The sequence below is a fragment of the Choloepus didactylus genome, assembly GCF_015220235.1.
Source record: "Choloepus didactylus isolate mChoDid1 chromosome 11 unlocalized genomic scaffold, mChoDid1.pri SUPER_11_unloc1, whole genome shotgun sequence".
In the NCBI taxonomy this organism is placed as follows: domain Eukaryota; kingdom Metazoa; phylum Chordata; class Mammalia; order Pilosa; family Megalonychidae; genus Choloepus; species Choloepus didactylus.
This window is the reverse complement of record NW_023637577.1, coordinates 811016-822816: the sequence shown is the minus strand read 5'-3', so window position 1 is coordinate 822816 and position 11801 is coordinate 811016. Positions and strand designations below refer to the sequence as shown.

Sequence of the window (11801 nt, the reverse complement as noted above, 5' to 3'; positions counted from 1 at the left end):
TCCCTGTGGGGTGAAAAGTAGGGGGTCTAGCTGGGTAGTACGTCGTCTAGAACTTGGAAGTGCGACGAAACAGGCGGAGTCCGAGGGGGCGGGCAGCCCTGCGGCAATGGGCCGACTCCGTCCGCGGCTCCGCGAAGGTCGAGTTCGGGGGCGGGGCGCCTGGTGGGCGGGGAGCTGGACTGGCCACCGTCCTGCGGCCGTTCGAAGCCTGGGGAGGGGCGGGGCTCGGCTCGAGGTGGGCGGGGCACCGGGCAGGACACGCCCACGCCGCGGTCGGGATAGAACTGGACCAGGTAGGGCGGGGCACGGGGCGGGGCCTGATGTGGGCGGGGCGTCACGCTGCTGTCAGTATAGAGCTGGTCCAGGCGGGGCGGGGCGGGGCTCGAGGGGCGGGACTCTGGGCCGCCCGCGGCCACGCCGCTGTTGCGGGTGCATTTCTGGCTCTCCCGCCCAGGGCGGACGAGCGCCCGGGCTGTTTGCGGGCCTGGCCGGGCGCGGAGGCGGGGCCGTGGAGTCGCTAGGTGAGCTGGTCCCTGTGACGGGAGCGCTGGAGGTGAGCCCGTCCCCCGTGCGGACCCGGGCTGGGATCCCAGCCGCCAGGGGGCGAGCGGCGGCGGGGCCACAAGGGCTGCCCGCTCCCAGCACCGGGGACCTGGGCGTCCGCTCGGCGGAGTGGTGGAGAGGGCGGTAAATCAGTAACCCGCGGCGCACACAGGGCCTTTTGTCCCGCTCTGTCCAAAGAGCACCCTGGCCGCGGAGCTAGTTACTCATTGCCTACCCGGGCCGGGGCGGGGGCGGGAGCGGGGGCGAGCGGGCCGACCCTCTGCATCTCCTACTCGGGACGCGCCGGCCTGCCCTCCCCCTAGGGTGGTCCGGTAGGGGTGAGGGAGGACGGACGGTCGCGTCCTGGGCCGCTGGACTGTCTGCGTGCCCGGTGTAGAGATGAAGAAGCTGAGGCTCCGAGAGGTGCAGTCACTCGCCTAGCGCGTGAGTGCGGGAGGCGGGAGGTGAACCCCGGGACCTCCTGATCTAGAGTCGGTTCTTTTGGTCCCACGTGCCGGCCGCCTTCTACGGATTGGGTCGGCGATCAGCAGCCGTCAGTGACCCAATAGGACCATGAGGTTCTGAGGTCAGGGCAGTGGAGGTGGGAATAAAATTCCCGGGCCTCTCCATCCCCCTCCCAGCCCGAGCTGTGGACGAAGAGACATGCCCATCGTGCGGAGTGAAGGGTGGGGAGGGGGCCTTTTCAGAAGAGGGGGGTCATTGAAACGAGTAGAGAAGAGAGCACAGCGACAGTGGCATTTGAGTCTGAGCAAAGTGGAAAAGAGGTATGGGCAAGACAGCAGGCGTGTGGGATTTTGGAAACCAGTGGTCTTAGTGCTCCTGAGTGGGCAGTGAGACCCAGGAGATTGGCAAGGGAGAGGAGGGAGGCATAGGACACTGGATAAACAGCGTGAACTTTATCCTGCACGACACAAGTAGCCATTAAAGGCTCGTAAGCTGGAGAGTGACATGCCAGACGTGTATTTTTCGAAGTCCTGCTGGAGGGTGGGCTGCTCAAGAGCCCAGGGAGGAGATGTTTGCAAAGGCCCACGTGAGAGATGACCTGTAACTTGCCCTAGGTCAGGGCAGGGTAGCGGGAGGGATTGGAGAGGGGTGGAAGAGGCAGAACCGGCAGTGTGTAGGATCCTCTGGAAGTGAGGGGGAGTGAGGGACAAAGAGAGGGGATGGGGGGGGCAACGCCGCAGCCGCTGACTCTAGTGACCAGCCAGTTTACTGCAAGGGCAACCCCGGGAAGGACTGGTTTGAAAGGGGAGATGATGGCTTTCACCGGGACAGGCTGAGTGCCCACTGGCCCAGACCCGGAGCTGGATGGGGGGCAGTGGCTGAGGAGAAAGGGGTGATGGGCTTTCTGGACCAAGTAGATCCAGAGTCACCAGGGCTCCTGGCAGTTACCCAGCCCCTGGTAACAGCCAGCGGGTCTCGGGGCCTATCCCCCTGCCCCAGTTGAGGCTCAGTGTTCCTTGTGGAGGACACACCAGCCTCAGTGGCATTTGGAGGAGGGTAACCTGGATGGGAAGGTGGAGTCCCTCACACCTGAGAGGAGCAGCCCCAGAACCGGAGGTGACTGGCCAAGAACAGACCTGGGGTGGGGGACCACGGGGAAGAGAACATTTTGACATTCTGTGGGACCAGCCCCTCCACCTTTTTTTTATTTTTTTTTTGTCCCCAAAGCAGTCCTGCAAGGAAAGTGGCCCAGAGAGGGACAGAGACTTGCAAGTTGGAAAGTCAGGATTTGAACTTGGCTCTCGGACACTAGAGTCTGCTTTCTTCCCCAAACCCTGTGTTGCCTCAGATGGAGTTATGGAGGGGAGAGGGTTGGGGGGAAAGGGTTGGGGGGTGGGGCAACAATTCTGGTTCAGGATAAGGAAGACCTTGCTGCTTGACATGGAATGTGCTGCCACTGGAGATATCCAAAGCTGGTCACAAAAATGACAGCCATGCTATAAGGAGTAGTGGGGGTCAGATCAGATAACTGCCAAATGCTGAAGTTTGGCCTGAAAATATATTTCAGGTTTTTTTTCTTTTTTTTGCTCTTCAGCAGTAAATTCATTTATTCAGCAAAAAATAAAGTATGTGTGCAGAGGATGTGTCTCCGTTCTCTGCTTCCCTCCAAGGAAAGACTCCCGGGACTGCCCTTTTCTGTGAACTCATGCCAAGGTCTCAGCAGGACCCGAGGAGAGCAGGAAACCCACCCCAGCCCCCCCTGCACAACCCGATGTGGGGAGGCCTTGGGCTCTGGCAACAGCGGAGACGGCCCTAGGCTCTGCCCTGCCACTGCCAGGCTGGGGGCTTGGACCAGTCTACTGACCATTTCCTGTCTCAGTTTCCTCATCTGCAAAATGGGGGTGGGGGGGGGGGGGGGGGGCAAGGGCCGGGACAGCTGGGTGTGTGGCTGGAGATCTTCTCCCTCCCTGTTTCAGGAAGGCAGTCCGTGGGCAGCCCAGCCCAGAGCCGTCTGAGCAGCAGGAAGGGGATGCAGCTGCTGTTGATCCTGTTGGGGGTCCTCCTGGGGGCACCCTGGGCCCGGGCCTGGTCCCTGGACACCTCTGAGGAAGTGGAGCTGGGTATGGCCCCTCAGGTGGGAGAGGGCTGCAGGGGTGGAAATAGCAGGCAGCAGGAGGGGGCTGCTGGCTGAGACAGGCTGGAGGGGATCCCTGGCCAGGCCCAGAGAGGGTGGTGGCAGGGCAGGACCCAGCCATTGAGACGCAGTATCTGGCTCCCAGCAAGCATCCATCTATCTCGTGTTCCGGAGAGAGGACTGGCTTTGCAGGGCAGAGGAGCCCTGAGCTGGGCTGTGAGCTGGTGGTGAGCCCCTTGGCTGTGTGTGTGTATGTGTGTGTGTGTGTGTGCGTGCACGTGCGTATTTTGTGCTCTGGGCTTGGGAGGCCCAGAGAGCATGTGTGATATATGCAGTGTGAGTGTGACAGGCCCTGGAGGTGCGGCGTGTGCCTTGTGTTGTGGCATCTCCAGCATGTGCCATGTGTGTGTGCCTGGGGCAGTGGCATGTCCTGCATGCATGATACGTGCAGTGTGGGAGTGGCGTGCCCCTTAGGTGTAGCATCTGCCCCATGCATAGCATCTGTAGCATGTGGCTGTGTGTGTGTGTGTGTGTGTGTGTGTGTGTGTGTGAAGAAACAGTGGGGCGTCCAGCATGCTTTGCAAGGCACTTGCGTACCGTGTGTGCAGCACGTTCTTCATCTACGCAGGGGGCTAGGGGGGCTCACTGACCTCTGCCCTTGGCCCGCAGAGCCCTGCCTGGCCCCAGGCCCGGAGCAGCAGGAGCAGGAGCTGACCGTGGCCCTCGGGAAGCCAGTGCGTCTCTGCTGTGGGCGGGCCGAGTGTGGCGGCCACTGGTACAAGGAGGGCAGTCGCCTGGCCCCTGCCGGCCGGGTTCGGGGCTGGAGAGGCCGCCTGGAGATTGCCGGCTTCCTCCCTGAGGATGCTGGCCGCTACCTCTGCCTGGCCCGAGGCTCCATGCTTGTCCTGCACAATCTCACCCTGACCGTGGCTGGTAAGAGGGTCTGGCAGTGGGCTCTACGGACTGTCTGAGGGAGAGAGACACCCTCCTCCTGGACCTCAGACACCTCCCTCTGTCCCTGACCCAGACCCCTTGACCTCCAGCAACGACGATGAGGACCCCGACACCCTCAGGGGCCTCTCACATGGGCACGTGTACCCCCAGCAAGGTCAGTATGTGTGAAGGACTCATCTCTCTACCACCCCATCTGGTCGCTAAGGAGAGACCTGTGTGGGTGCAGGTGGCCATCTGGGGTGGGGGGCACTAAGCCCTTCCTCCCCTGCCTCTCCAGCTCCCTACTGGACACACCCCCAGCGCATGGAGAAGAAGCTGCATGCGGTGCCCGCAGGGAACACCGTCAAGTTCCGCTGCCCGGCCGCAGGCGACCCGACGCCCACCATCCGCTGGCTCAAGGATGGGCAGGACTTCCATGGGGAGCAGCGCATTGGAGGCATTCGGGTGAGCTTCCAGGAGCCAAGACCATCTGCTCCGCCATTCTCACTCCCCCACCTGTCCCCCCATACCTAATGAGGAAGGCAGCTGTGGAGCCCCAAAATGAGCCGAGCCCTTGACTGTGGACTGAGGCCCTTGGTTCAAGTTCTAGTTCAAGTTCCCCTTCTGCCACTCACTGGCAAGTGACAAAACCCCTTAGCCTTAGTGACTTCCATTTGTAAAATGGAAAGAATCACTGGCCCATAGACATCAATACGCTTTCCCAGTGAGATCCAGCAGGGTCAGCCACAGACTGCAGTGAGAAAGCTGAGAATCAGAGAGGTCAAAGACTGGCTCAAGGTTGCACAGCAAGGGAGAAGTAGAAATGAAACTCAAAAGACTCAAACCCAAGGCTCTGAGTTCCTGGAGCCAACTCCTTTGTCCCAAAGTCCCTGGCCTTGGCCTGGTTTCACCAAGGCCTGGGGAGCTGGAGAAGAGCCCTGTGGGGCCAGATCTAGCCTCCCTGGACCCCCTGGACCCTGGGTATCCCTGGTTCCGTGGCCCCTTGTGGACACTTCCCCTGCCCCCAGCTGCGCCACCAGCACTGGAGCCTGGTGATGGAAAGCGTGGTGCCCTCGGACCGTGGCACATACACCTGCCTTGTGGAGAACTCCGTGGGCAGCATCCGCTACAGCTACCTGCTAGACGTGCTGGGTGAGCGGACGGGCAGGGGAGGCAGGGTATGGGCCCAATTTGGCAGGCACAGTGGCCTCAGTCTTCAATGATTAACGCAGCTCAGAGTGACCAGGTGGGTCAGAGGGAAGCACAGGGGTAGTACCAAGGGGAAAGACAGAAAAGGCACCAGGCACAGGGCCAAGTGTGAAAAACAGAGTGGCATTTGCAAGTGTCTGGCTGTGACATCTAAGGGGGAAGCCAGGCTATGATGGGTTTTGAATGCTAGGCTGAGAAGATTGGCCTTTACCCCAAGGGCAATGGGGAGCCATGGAAGGTGTTAGCAAGGGGGTGGACTAGATCTGAGCAGCATGTCAGGAAGTTCCCTCCATTGGGTTGGTGGTTGGGGTGGGGGAGGCTGGGGGCACTTCTGTGGGTGCCACTGGTCAGGGTTGACGGCCCGGCCCGGCCCCCAGAGCGGTCCCCGCACCGGCCCATCCTGCAGGCAGGGCTCCCAGCCAACACCACAGCTGTGGTGGGCAGCGACGTGGAGCTGCTGTGCAAGGTGTACAGCGACGCCCAGCCCCACATCCAGTGGCTGAAACACATCGTCATCAACGGCAGCAGCTTCGGCGCTGACGGCTTCCCCTACGTCCAAGTCCTAAAGGTCCGGCCCCGGCTCGTGCCTGCGCCCTACCCTTCTCCCACCCTGTGGTGCCCCCAGCTCCCCTCCTGGCCACTGTGGGACCCCTGAAGTATGTCCCTCACCCCCCAGACAGCAGACATCAACAGCTCAGAGGTGGAGGTGCTGTACCTGCGGAACGTGTCAGCTGAGGACGCGGGCGAGTACACCTGCCTGGCAGGCAACTCCATCGGCCTCTCCTACCAGTCGGCCTGGCTCACGGTGCTGCCAGGTGGGCACCTGGGGCAGGGTGGTTTCCCAGGAGAGGCTACGGGAGCCCACTCTGGTCCAGCTTGTGTGCAGGGCAGTGGGATCCAGGTTTGGGACGCACTGTGTGTATTTGTGTGTGGCAGTCCCTCTGGGATGTTCACAGGATGTAACCGTAGCTTTGTGTGTGTGTGTGTGCATGCATGCATGTGCCCATATGTTAGGAACTCTGAGGGCCTCAGTTAACAAGGGATGAGGCTGGCCAGTCTGACTGCTGACTGCTTGGTTTGTCTATCTGTGTGTGTGCCCACCTGCGCGGGCAGAGGAGGACCTTGCGTGGACAGCAGCGGCACCCGAGGCCAGGTATACGGACATTATCCTGTACTCGTCGGGCTCCCTGGCTTTGGCTGTGCTCCTGCTGCTGGCCGGGCTGTACCGCGGGCAGGCGCTCCACGGCCGGGCCACCCGCCAGCCCGCCACTGTGCAGAAGCTGTCCCGCTTCCCTCTGGCCCGACAGGTACCACCCTCATCCCCCGGCCCCAACCCCATGTCCCCATAACGACACCCTGGAGTCTGCCTTCCTGCCCCAGCCCGATGGCAGCAAGGGCAGTCTGTCTCCCACTTTGCAGTTCTCCTTGGAGTCCGGCTCCTCGGGCAAGTCAAGCTCGTCCCTGGTGCGGGGTGTCCGTCTGTCCTCCAGCGGTCCCCCCTTGCTCGCTGGCCTCGTGAGTCTAGACCTCCCCCTGGACCCGCTGTGGGAGTTCCCCCGGGACAGGTACGCTGAGCTGGACCCGGGTGGGGACACAGGCTCCACGTGAGGGACCCACCCTCCATGGGAAAGATGCCCAGGGAGTCCAAGACGTCTGCCCCCAAGCCCCAGCCTCGGCTCTCCTGATCTCCAGGCTGGTGCTCGGGAAGCCGCTGGGCGAGGGCTGCTTCGGGCAGGTGGTGCGGGCAGAGGCCTTGGGCATGGACCCGGCCCGGCCTGACCAGGCCAGCACAGTGGCCGTCAAGATGCTTAAGGGTGAGTGTGGCGGCCCCGGGAGGTTCTGTGCTGCTGGGACCAGCAGGAAGGGCTCGCTGGGCTACCTGGGGGTGGGGGTGGGGCTGCAGGACCCCACCCCTGGGCCACCTCTGCTACTGACCCTGGCGTGTCCTGTCTTCTGAGCCTCAGTTTCCCTGCTTGCAATATCAGGTAAATAACAGTCTCCTGCCTCACTGCCCGAGGTTTGTGGAAAGTGCCTGGTGCTTGGTCAAGGGCTCAGTAAACCTTGGCTATTATGGGGATGATGACTGCAAGGATTTGGGGTGACTGGGGCTCCACCCTGCCCCCCACTCCAGCCCTGGCCCCATGTCAGCCTTGTCCTCACATCTCCTCAGCCTCACAAACCCTCCTCCTCATGCCCTGGGAGCCCCCAGTTACACCCTTGCCCCCCCCCAGGACCCCTCCCACATCTCTCCCCCTGTGTCCACCCCTCTGGGAGGACAACTCTTCTGCTTAAACTCAGTCCCAGCCCCAAGCAAGCCTCGGGGTGCTCAGCAGGATAACCCCAGGACGCTGCCCCTCGTTGCAGATTCTCATCACCGTCCCCCGACTCCCTCCCTCCTCTCCTCACAGCTGGGACCACCTGGCACTTTCTGGGAGGCAGGGATTGAGAAATGTGCATTGCGAGGTCCAGTTCCGGGCGGAGGAGGGGGGAGGTATATGTCATTGGCCCAGGGCCACAGGTCAGCCCCAGGCCCCAGCTCCCTAGTCCGCAGCCTTCTCCCCTGCCTCCCCGAGCTGGGCCCCCACTGGCGGCTCCCTGATTTTCCAAGCCAGATGGACGCCAGGCCCTGGTCAGACAGACCTCAGGGCGCCAGCCTGCTTCCCGCCCCCAGGAGCTCTCGCCCCGTTCAGGGACCATTGCCAACTCCTCCAGACGGAAGCCTCCTTCCTGCTCAGGGCCTCCCCCCCCCCCCCCGCGCCCCTCTCCTGTTTTCTGGTCCTGCTCACTGGGAGGCCCCCCTCTTTTAGATCCTTGACCGCATTGCATGCTTGCATCTGCCATGCGAGGTAGGGTGCAAAATTCATTGTCCCATTTCACACAAGAAAGACGCCGAGGTTCAGAGAGGTTAGGAAACTGTCTCAGGGCCACACAGCCTCTCTGAAATTCATCCCCAGAGCTCACCCTCACCCATCCCATGCTCCTTGGTCTGCTCCCACTCTTGGCACCTCCCCATGTAGTTGGAGGGCATCTCCTTCACCTCCACTGGTTGTTGCCTTGCAGACAACGCCTCCGACAAGGACTTGGCGGACCTGGTCTCCGAGATGGAGGTGATGAAGCTGATTGGCCGGCACAAGAACATCATCAATCTGCTGGGTGTCTGCACCCAGGAAGGTGGGCCAGGTGCGGGCTGGGGGCCCTGGGCAGCTGGGGCTGCAGAACCGTGGCCTCAGGAGCTGCCCCGTCCCTGCCGGCCTCGCCTCCGCAGGGCCCCTGTATGTGATCGTGGAGTGCGCCGCCAAGGGAAACCTGCGGGAGTTCCTGCGGGCCCGGCGCCCCCCAGGCCCAGAACTCAGCCCCGACGGGCCTCGGAGCAGCGAGGGGCCACTCTCCTTCCCCGCCCTGGTCTCCTGCGCCTACCAGGTGGCCCGGGGCATGCAGTACCTGGAGTCACGGAAGGTACGGGGGCAGCAGGCGGCGCTCCACACCCTTCTACTCCTCCTTCTCGCCGCGGTTGCATCACTCTGTCTAAATGTCCCCAGGGCCTTCCTTCCCCCCTCTGTATGCAGTCAGCACCGAGTGTCCCCCTCCATTCCTAACCCGTAGGCAGGACAAAGGAAGAGGCAATGCCCTGAGGTTGGATGCCTTGGGTTTTCCCTCTCTGAGCCTCACCTTTGTCCTCTGTACAATGAGGGGTGACCGCTACCTCCCAGGGTTGCAGCGAGGTGCAATGCAATGTGCACAGCTCCCAGCCTTGGGTCCCAATCAACCTAAGGTCCCTTCCTGTACCCCACCCTGCCCCCCAGTGCATCCACCGGGACCTGGCTGCCCGCAACGTGCTGGTGACCGAGGACAATGTGATGAAAATCGCTGACTTCGGGCTGGCCCGTGGCGTCCACCACATTGACTACTACAAGAAAACCAGCAATGTGAGGGAGGCAGGGTGGAGCTGTAGAGGGGAAGCAGGGAGGCTGGGGTGGGGTACAGGTCCGGCAGCCAGGACCTGTCAGGGCTCCAGCCCCTGTGCCCTCTCCTCTCCCTTCCAGGGCCGCCTGCCTGTCAAGTGGATGGCACCCGAGGCGTTGTTTGACCGAGTCTACACGCACCAGAGTGATGTGTGAGTCCTGAAAGCCAGGAGGGGCTGAGCTATTTGCTGGGGATCGGGCTCTAAGCTCTGTCCTATTGCACAGAGAGGGCAAGACACTTGCCCAGAGTCACACAGCATTCCAGGGGCTCCTGATCAGGTCTGGGACCCAAGTTGGACCAGATCCCAAGAGAAGCCCGGTTTCCCAGCCCAGCAAAGCTGTGCCCTGCTGAGCCTGGCTTCTTGCTTCTAGGTGGTCATTCGGGATCCTGCTGTGGGAGATCTTCACCCTCGGGGGCTCCCCATACCCTGGCATCCCTGTGGAGGAGCTGTTCTCGCTGCTGCGGGAGGGACATCGCATGGACCGGCCCCCACAATGCCCCCTAGAGCTGTGAGGCCCCACCCCACCATCCCCCATTTCCCGGTCCTCCTCGGCCCAGACCTTGGCCTTTGGTTTTGACCCTGGGGGTGGGTCAGCTCTGGCTGCGAGGATAGCACTGAACTCTCACCCCCTCCCCTTCCTCCTCCTCCTCCTCCTCCTCAGCCCAGCTTGGAGGTCTTGACCTGGCCCTTCCACTCAAGGGCCCACCTGTCCCCAACCCGGGGCCATGACTTCCTCTCCCGGCGACCCCACGGACCTGCTTTTCCCCCCGCCCGAAGCCCCTCCTGACCCTCCTCTGCCCGCCCATCCCAGGTACGGGCTGATGCGCGAGTGCTGGCATGCCGCACCCTCCCAGAGGCCCACTTTCAAGCAGCTGGTGGAGGCCCTGGACAAGGTCCTGCTGGCCATCTCTGAGGAGGTACTGCCCTCCTCCTGCCCCTCAGAGCTGTCCTTCCTCCTGCTCCCCTCCGGGCCTCGCCTGACCTGACCGCCTGGACCTGTGGCATGTTGATTTCGGGGCGGCTGCCGGGCTAACCAGCACCGTTCCCCGCAGTACCTGGACCTCCGCCTGACCTTTGGGCCCTACTCCCCCGCCGGCGGGGACGCCAGCAGCTCCTGCTCCTCCAGTGACTCCGTCTTCAGCCACGACCTCCTGCCACGGGGGCCCAGCTCCTTCCCCTTCTCCGGTGTACAGACCTGAGCAGGGGCACAAGGCCACATGGGCAGCCCTTGGGCCCTCCTGGCTCAGCCCCAACCTGGCGTGGTCCTTGGCTTTGGCCACCCCAGGCTCTGGCCTCTGCCAACCCAGACCTCCAGTTCCACTTGGGGGAGGTCTGTCTTTGGTTCTGGGGCCCTGGGTTGAAGCCTCTTGCTCTAGCTTTGGGTCCCCAACCCGGAGTGGAACCCCCAGTTCTCAAGGCCCTGCCCTGACCCTTGGAGTTGTGTTCCCAAGCAGCGTTCTTACGGCCTAGGGTTCTGCTCTGCCGCCTGGGCCTTGGCACCCAGTGCCTGTCCCGGGGGTTTGCTTCTCCACCCCTTCCAACAGAGAGATTTGGCCAAGGCCTCTGAGTTCCATGTCCCCAGGCCTCCCTCTTCCCTCTGCTGCTTGTCCCAGCATCTCGGAAAGAGGAACACTGGCCCCCGTGCCCCAGGCCGAGAGGCTAAGAGCCTGCCGAAAACAAAGAAGCAAATGGCCTTTTATAAATTATTATTATTTTTTTTGGAACTAGACCTCTGTGTGCCTGGTGTCTTCCCCAAGGCGGATGGAGTGGGAGGAGGGCGGAGGAATCTCCAAGTTGGGAGTTGGGCCTGGGCCCCACAGACCCAGGGTTTTTGCCAGGCCCCAGATTTCCATACATCTTCAGCTGCCCCAAGGCGGTATCTCTGTCTCGCTCGGTCTGTCTGTCCTGCCAGCTCCATCTAGTGTATGGGATGGTACAAGCATGTATTAAGGGGCGGAGTAGTTCACGCCATGCCCTCCATGGACGGGGGCCCATGTCCCCCACACATGCATGTGTGCGTGTGTGTACTGGGGCTGTCCCCGTGGGAGCTGGCAACCCCCCCCACCCCCCATCTGCTCGGCATTAACCAGGCTGACCGTGAACGCGGTAGGAAAGCCTGAAACTGAGCCTCGGGGTTGCTGCTCACTCCCACGCTCTGCCGGCCCAGGCAGGGGGCTTGTGGGGGGGCTGTGCCCGCCCCCTGCCCCCACCCTGGCCAGCCTCCCGGGCAGCAGCTGGGAGCCACCCGGCTGGGCTGCAGCTGTCCCTGCCCGCCCGATCCTCTGCTGGGGAGGCCGTCACGGCTCTGTTATCAGACGTCCTCTCAGGGGGATCAGTTTCCCAGGGCCTTGAGTCTGGAACCTTCCCCAGCTCCACCCCGGCAGTTGCCACTGCCCCAACCCCCACCGCAGCCCCTGAACTTTGAGGTAGGCTACGGAGAGGTCCAGCCCACGGTGCCAGTCCCAGAGCCTGGCGTGCTCTCCTGCCCTGTGCCTGGAGGCCCCAGGCCTGAACGGGGCCACCCAGCCAGGACGGGCCCTCTGCGAAGGCTGC

General features: G+C 62.6%; 1 protein-coding gene across 4 annotated transcripts; it reads left to right on the top strand.

Annotated features, from left to right (window-relative positions):
* Positions 1 to 401: 401 nt before the first annotated feature.
* Positions 402 to 10977, top strand: FGFR4 (fibroblast growth factor receptor 4). Of its 4 annotated transcripts, none has more exons than XM_037823122.1 (18): positions 402 to 521; positions 2985 to 3128; positions 3812 to 4075; positions 4170 to 4250; positions 4374 to 4540; positions 5104 to 5227; positions 5662 to 5852; positions 5961 to 6099; positions 6398 to 6591; positions 6704 to 6849; positions 6977 to 7098; positions 8345 to 8455; positions 8550 to 8740; positions 9088 to 9210; positions 9328 to 9398; positions 9619 to 9756; positions 10060 to 10165; positions 10301 to 10977. In XM_037823122.1, the coding sequence occupies exons 2-18, from the start codon at positions 3038 to 3040 to the stop codon at positions 10445 to 10447; spliced, it is 2406 nt and encodes an 801-aa protein (XP_037679050.1). In that variant the 5' UTR covers positions 402 to 521; positions 2985 to 3037; the 3' UTR covers positions 10448 to 10977. The 4 variants fall into 4 exon arrangements, with proteins under 4 accessions (XP_037679050.1, XP_037679048.1, XP_037679049.1 ...); XM_037823120.1 differs by having other exon boundaries at positions 402 to 553; XM_037823121.1 differs by lacking the exon at positions 402 to 521 and adding an exon at positions 828 to 987.
* Positions 10978 to 11801: the final 824 nt, after the last annotated feature.

Bases quoted from the DNA above. Each gene is read 5' to 3' on its own strand.
- FGFR4 (XM_037823122.1), top strand. From the start codon at position 3,038: ATGCAGCTGCTGTTGATCCTGTTGGGGGTCCTCCTGGGGGCACCCTGG. The intron at 8,456-8,549 runs GTGGGCCAGGTG...TCGCCTCCGCAG, and splicing joins GGGTGTCTGCACCCAGGAAG to GGCCCCTGTATGTGATCGTG. The intron at 9,399-9,618 runs GTGAGTCCTGAA...TCTTGCTTCTAG, and splicing joins TACACGCACCAGAGTGATGT to GTGGTCATTCGGGATCCTGC.